Raw genomic sequence first — 7,751 nt, forward strand, 5'->3', positions numbered from 1 at the left:
GACTCGACGGCACATAACAACAACAACAACATTTAAAAAAGTATTCAGTTAATTCCAAAATCATTTTGGGAATAGTATTCATAGGTAATAATTGTGATTAAATATAATGTTGGGTATATTATTTAAAATTTAATGATGTCTATGATACAACCACTTTGAAAAACTGTTTGGCAGTTTCTTAAAAAGTTAGACATATACCTGCAGCATCCCACTCCTAGTAATTTATCTAAGAGAAATGAAAGCATGTGTCCACAGAAAGACATACATAACTGTTTATAGCAGCTTTGTTCATAATAGCCCCAAATTGGAAACACAATCCACATGCCTCTCATCAGTAGACTGGATTATAGTGCAATACTACTCGGCAATAAAAAAAAAAAAAAAAGTGAACTGATAGTGGAAAAATATGGATGAATCTCATTGATATTGTGCATAGTGAAAAAAGCCAGGCAAAAGAGAGCACATACTGCAGGTTCTATTCATCTGAACTTTCTGGGGTGATGGAAATATTCTCGTATCTTTATCTTGTCTGAGATACTAGCTAGATTTGTCAAAACTCAATAAATTGTGGCCTTTAGATCTGTGCATTTCACTGTAAAGTTTACCGCAATTAACTAACAAAAAAAGAATATGCCTTATCAAATTTATAGTTGAGTATCTATGAAAAATTGTCCCCCATTTTATAGAGTGTTCCTTTGTTTAATAATGAAAGCTATTGTTATGCTTGTGACATTAAAATGTCTGATCACTGTGCAGCTGGAGAGAGGATATATGGATCTTAGATGAAAATTAGAAATACGTGGAAGGAGATTGGGTTTTTGGGAAAAGAGAAATTAGGGACAGAACTCAAAGCTCAGGAAAGGGAATTATCTCACCAGGCCTGAAGAGGGCAGGGAGCCCTGGCAGCGCACCTGGCTGCTAACCAAAAGGTTGCTAGTTCTAACCCACCCAGCGGCTCCGAAAAGATTACAGCCTAGAAAACCCTGTGGGGCAGTTCTACTCTATCACATAGAGTCACTATGTGACTCAAAGTCATCCAACAACAAGGGAGGCAGGCAGAGAAAGAAAGGCATTTGGAATTCCCTTGCTACTTCCAAGTCTGAGGATAGGATTCTTTTGTTTGTAATCCCTACTATTGGGCTTCCTCAAGTTGCCATTTGTTTCTCTCAGGCCCCTCTTCTCATTTATTAACAACCTTTCATCCCTCTGAGGTCTCTCATGCCTTACCAAAATTGCACTAGGATTAGATCTGAAAACTTGGACCAATCACTTGTCTATATGAAATATTTATTGGGAGGAATTAAAATTTTTCCTCTAAATTCCAACCAAAAATTGAGAAAAATGGCATAAGAGATTTGTATACTGACTTGACTTTTCCAGAATTTTTTTTGCTCTGCTACATTTCCATCTAGTTAGAACTCACTAGTGAAAACGTGCAGCTAGTTGATCAGAATTCATCAAACCCACAAGGTATAAGGAATAATCAGAGAACTAATTTCCTTATTTATTGGACTTGAAACAGGACTTAAAACCAGGTAGAGTATTTGCTATTTGTGGCCTGCTACTGGCCTCCTTTCAAATGAGCAGTTGTTGCATGAAGAATGATGTAAATGGAAGGAGGCTAAGCTTTTCTTTACTTAAAAATCATTTCTTTAGAAAGTAGGATATGCTTTGTTTAAGTCGAACATTATGAGCCAAAAGAAATTTTCATATTTTCCATGGTCCAGTGAATCATTAAGTTTCCTTCAACCTCATTTCACATTATATAGGGACCAGTAGTGGGAGGTACATCTGTTAAATCAACCAAAAAGTATGCATAGCCCCTTAAAATTTCATTTAATAAACTTTTGAGTAAATTTGAATTGATTTTTTTTAAATAAAAAAATATTTTTAATATAATTTCAGTGAATTCCCCCATGTGCCCATAACCTAGCTTCAAAAACTATCAACTGATGGCTGATCTTATTTCATTATTCTTATTATCATTTTTTAAAAATCTCTGAACTGATTTTTTAAATTTATGTATCAGCCATGCTCTTATAAGTAACATTTCTAGAGATATAAATTATTATGTTTATATTACTTTCTTGTAGACTAACCAAATATGTTCTTTTGTTCAAAGATGGGTGGAACAGGACCCTAAGGAAATTCTGCAGTCTGTCTATGAGTGTATAGAGAAAACGTGTGAGAAACTTCGAGAGCTCAATATTGATATTTCCAACATAAAAGGTATTTAAGAATATTTGAACCACATGGTACAATGATTTAAGTCAAAGTTATAATTATTATAATAAAAGAAAAACTGTCTCATTAAATTATTCATTAATTCAGCACATAATTGAGTACCTGTGCAGTATAGCAAGCATTTCCGTGAGACTGGAAGATACAACAATAAACAGGCAGACTTAAGTCCCTATTCTGTTTTGGTGGGGTGAGATAAACAATAAGAACAAAGAAGCTACTTTCAAATAGAGGTAATTACCATGCAGAAAATAAAACTGTGGTAGAGTATGCCTTGAGGGGCTTACTTTAGATTGGGTGGCCAGCAAAGCCCTCTCTGAGGAGGTGACACTTTTGTTAAGATCTGAAAAGCCAAAGGGACCAAACCAAAAACAAACCCATGGCCATTGAGTCTATTCTGATTCAAAGTAACCCTATAGTACTGAGTAGAACTGTGCCATAAGGTTTTGAAGCCTGTAAATCTTTCTCCCATGGAGTGTGGCTGTTGAGTTTGAACCACCAACCTTTTGGTTAGCAGCTGAGCACTTAACCATTGTGCTACTAGGGCTCCTTCAAAAGGGATCAGCCATGTGAGTATCTGGGAAAAGAGTGTTTGTGGAAAAAGAAGTGACACATACAAATGCCCTGAGGTGGAAATAATCTTGGCACATTCCTGGCTCAGAAAGGTCAGCTTGTCAAAAACAGAGTAAAAGAAAGTTGAGGGGTGAGAGTGGGTGGGTCGGGGGTCTCAGTGGGAGCTGGAATCCTGGAATGGGGAAATGAGTAGGGCTTTGTCAACCATAGTTAGGAGTTTGGCTGTTATTCTCAGCATTACAGGGAGCCATTTGAAGAGTTTAAGCAAGGGAGCAGGAGTGACATGATCCGACTTAGAGTTTAAAGACATCTTCCTGGCTGCTATGTGAATGAAGAATGATTGTAAAGGTATAGGTGTGGGTGCAGGGAGACCAGTGAGGAGGCTGCCGTGGGAGCTCTGAGATGGGTTGGTGGCTCGTGGTACCCAGTGGAAGCAGTGGAGGTGGAGAGAAAGGGCCAGGACTTACTGATGTATTAGATGACAGGGTAGTGAAGAGAGTAGTGGTGGGGAAGACATGAATGAAAACAATGCTTGGATTTTGTTTGGTTTTGTTTCTGTTTTTTGCTGGAGCATCTGGATAGATGGAAAAGCTTTTTATGGAGGAGAGGAAGACCAGAGTAAGGAACAGATTAGGGTTAGGGATTGTTGGGAATCAAAAGACTTCACTTGTAAAATCTCTCTGAGATAGCTGCTTGAGATTGTTAGATTATTACAGATCTCTCTTATAAATTCCTAAATTTTAATAGAATATCTACCTATGTGTGGCTCTCTGTCATTAATGAAGGGAGGGGGAAAAAATAAAGCAGTTATCCAAGATTGATAATAATAGCATAAAGGATGAAGGCATAATGTGGTGGTTACCATCTCTTTATAAGTGTTTCAAGTTCCCTAATCAAGAGGCTGTATTTTTCCTTCCTTAAGTATTTTGACTATAGTTAGGGGAACTATCTATTTATGGTGGTGGTGTCTTGATTCATGTAATCTTGGCTCTGAGACTTGCCAGGGCTCCTGAGTTGAAACTTTGGTATCTTTTTCCGAACACAGAGCTGTCTTTTGTGTACTCCTCTGTCTTGGCCAGTGTGAAACCTGTAGCTGAACTGAGCCAGAGTGACCTAACACTTCCTTCTCAAGGACTACCAACCTATATATGGGCAAGGAAGAGAACATTCCCCAAAACCCCGCAGTACCAAGCTAGTATGCTAAAAAAAAAAAATCTTTTCCCAGATAATTTATTGAATTGGCATTGCCAAGGGCCAAGCTTTTTCTTGCCTGTATAGTTCTCTAGATCACAGAAAATTAAAGCTAAAAAGGCTTTTCTGTGACCTAGACACCCAGCAGCCACTCCTCAGAAGGAAGATTGGGCAATCTACTTCCGTAGAGATACGGCCTCGGAAACCCAAGGCGGGGAGGGGTCACTATGAGTTGGGATCGACTCAACAGCACTGAGTTTGGTTTTTTTGTGTGTGTGTGTTTGTGACCTAGACTAGCTGCCTATAACTCCAGGGACTTACTGCAGGTCATGCAACTATTTAGTGACAACATTAAAGCACATCTCCCCTATCTTCTAGTTCAGTTCTCTCGTTCCTGAGTCACACTGATGATAATCTCATAGAACACTTCAATTTTTATTTCCACTGTGGTACATAACGTAGCCTGACCACCTGGAAGGTAAATGTCATTTATACTTTTACCTGAGAATCGTTAACACAGTTCATATCTAGTTGTATTTCTTTTGCAAATTCTAGTTTCGATGTCTTTAGTTGTCCTCATCTGTCAGATTGTTGATTTCCAGTCACTTTGAACAGTGCCTCCAAAATTAAAGTTCATGCTATAGCTGAACAGCACCTGTTAGATCAAAACAAGTAGGTAGGCTGCTTCATTCCTCCTGGGCTTAGAGAGGGGGGCAGTTCTGTTTGCTTGTCACAAAACTTAAGGAACTACAAAATAAAAAGAACCACAATAACATACTCTCATTCATCCTCTCTCATGTGAGAGAAGCAAAGTACAACATAAACAGGCTCAAAGTTGAGTGCATACAAATCTCAGCCGTTAGAGTCTCTTGTCTCCAAAGCATCTCCTCATGCATTCCTCTACTAACCTCCCACTACCCAACACATCCACACACATTTCCATCACCTCTCAGACTCACCCTCTCAGAGAGCAACTCATTGTAATAACGTCCCAGCACTGACCACATATCCCTTGAAATTGTTATAACTTGTCTCAAACACACATCTTCCAAAGACTTGCTGCCTCAAAAATGGCTTTTCACCACCTTCCAAAATGGCACTTTCAGTAGCCACAGGGCCTTCCTCTGGGGCACTTGTCGTTTTGCTATATGTCCTTTTAGTGTTTTTCAAAAATGTGTTCCAATACCAAATTATGATTTTATATTTAAATAAAAGGATGTGTGTCATCCATAATGCTATCAAGACAAACATTATTAATACCTTGGGGAACGTTTCCAAAATCTTTTTTTGTTGTTGTTCCTTAAACATATTTTTAAACTGATTACAAATTTTCCCAATTTTAAGCAAACTTTAACCAGAGATTTTGAATGTGGATTTTAACTAGCTTAATTTTACTAATGACAGTGAAGGGAAAAACATCTCAGAAGAAAAAAATATGTAGGTGAAATATGAACTTGCTAGTTTTAGATATGCTACTGCTTATATTTTTAACTAAAAGGCTGGGAGGCCAGGAACTGGATACTTTAGGCATGTAACTTTCATATATGCTCCTAAATGGTGGGATGAACTAGCAACAAGAATTGCAAAACCTGAATGTGTTATTCTGAGGAGAGGAGGATTAGGAACTAATTAGAATCAGAAAGGCACAGGTGCTGGAATGAAATCAGGAACGTTTGCTTTTTTAAAAAAGTGGATTTTAGGGTAAAAATGACAAGAATTTAGACCATTTGAAAAAGTTCAGCGACCTTAAGACCTGTATTTGGGGGGAGGGGTGATGTAAGAAACGTGTGCTTGTGACTGGAAGAGAATTCAGAGAAGCTGTTTTACTGAACTTTGTCTGCAAGAAAACCATTTTACTTGGAACCAAGGAATACAATTAAGAAATAAGACAGAGAGGCAAGAAGGGAGTGTGTGTGTGTGTGTGTGTGTGTGGGCGGGAGAACCTGTTTCTTTAGTGACCAGAGAATCGGAAATAGCTTTAGATTAGATTCTGAATACATGTTAAAATGAGCTCTTATAAGGAAAAGGTAGCATGAAGGACATAGAACAGTGACTCAAGGATCATGACTGACTAAGGGAAAAGCCAGTTTGTTTATGAAAAAATGTATGTAGTGGGAACTTGAGTTGACAGTGGCAGCAATAGGTAACATTTAATGAGTCATTACTATGTGTCAAAAACAGTTTTAATATATATTAACTCGGGTTCCTCACTGTAATCCTGTAAGATAGGAGTTGTTATCATGTTCATTTTTTAGAAGACAAAGCTGAGACCCAGGGTCATGCTGCTGGAAAACACAGGACCACAGCAGTCTGGCTTCAGAGCTGAGCTGTTTGATAGGGCCCTAAGCTCTCTATCCTGCTGTTGCTTGGCATTTCAGCAGATTAACTTGTCTGCTACCAGGTAGAGAAGGTTGAGGCTCTGGGACCTTAATTCCTGTTTCTATACGTAATACATGCTTCACCTGGCCCCTTTCTTTATCACAAGGGAAGCAATAGCCCTTTGGCCTCTTTGGGGACTCCTTCTACCTATACTGTTAATCCCATTCCTTCCTGTCAATATTAGGCTCAGGACAATATCCCATTGATTCCCACCCACCCCACCCCTACAATTCTCCTTTAGGCTCTTTGTGTGTGTGTGTGTGTGTGTGTGTACCCCTACAATCATGTTTGATTTATAATTTAAAAAAATATATATCACTTTCCTTTGCCCTATACTCCTAAGTTTTTTCAGAGTAGAATCTCAATCATCTTTGTATGTCTAGCAAAGGTGTTGAATAAAGTAAACCTGCACTGTGTAAATATTATTTAGAGCAAGGGAAGTAATGGTCTCCCTCAGCTCTGTGGTGGTCAGACATTCCTAGACTATCTTGTTTTATTCTGGGTGGGCAATTTGAATGATATGAACATATAATTGCGTGTTTATAGGACAAGTGGTGAGAGACTTGAAACCATAACATGTAGATGGGGCAGTTGAAGGAAATTGGATTGTGTGGTCTAGAACAGAGTATGAGAAGACTTAAAGGACAAAATAGCTGCTTCAAGTTTTTGAAAGACAGCCATGGAAAAAGGATTAAGTTTAAAATTCTGTACATCTCCAAAGAATATAGCTAAGACCTGTAAGTAGAACCTATAACAAGAAAAGGATTAAAAAAAAAAATACAGTTTCCAAGCTGTCCAGTAGAGATTGGTCTGCCTTTAGAAGTGGTGAGTATATCTCTTATCACTAAAAGTGTTCACCCTGGATGGTCATGCGACAGAAAATTCTAGAGGAGATTTGATCAAGAGATATATTGTTAATTATATGGCTTTGAAGTTCTATCCTAATTTTATCTGCTAGAGCTCAGTCCTTTAGTCCAGTATCTTCTACCTGGACTGCACATTAGAATTACATGACAAGTTTTAGAAAAAAAAAACAGATGCACTCAGAGCCCCAGGCCAGTTAGCTCCAGTTGATTCTAATCTACAGCCAGATTCGAGGACCTCTTTGCTTCCACTGAATCAAGCTGAATTGAAGAAGGTGTGTGTGGATTAGTACTTATGTAATTATGTATAGCACTTGAGTTGTATATAATCAAAAACTCACTGCTGTGAGGCAATTACAACTCATAATGAGCCCCTTTGGACTTCCAATGCAGTAAATCTTTTTTTTTTTTAATTGTGATTTGGGTGAAGATTTACTGAGCAAATTCACTATCCATACAGCAGTTCACATATACTTTGTCTCATGTCATTGACCAGTTTACCAC

The 7,751-nt window shown here is 38.2% G+C and overlaps 1 protein-coding gene across 1 annotated transcript in view; it reads left to right on the forward strand.

Moving 5' to 3' along the window:
- The window catches only part of GK (glycerol kinase), a 74,417-nt gene that overhangs the window by 12,069 nt on the left and 54,597 nt on the right, over positions 1–7,751 (forward strand). The window contains exon 3 of the mRNA XM_007956205.1: positions 2,123–2,229. Coding sequence (XP_007954396.1) covers positions 2,123–2,229 — 107 coding nt within the window. The remainder of the gene's footprint in view (positions 1–2,122; positions 2,230–7,751) is intronic.

The sequence above is a fragment of the Orycteropus afer genome, unplaced genomic scaffold (assembly GCF_000298275.1).
Source record: "Orycteropus afer afer isolate SDZICR_OR568_19922 unplaced genomic scaffold, OryAfe1.0 scaffold00583, whole genome shotgun sequence".
In the NCBI taxonomy this organism is placed as follows: domain Eukaryota; kingdom Metazoa; phylum Chordata; class Mammalia; order Tubulidentata; family Orycteropodidae; genus Orycteropus; species Orycteropus afer.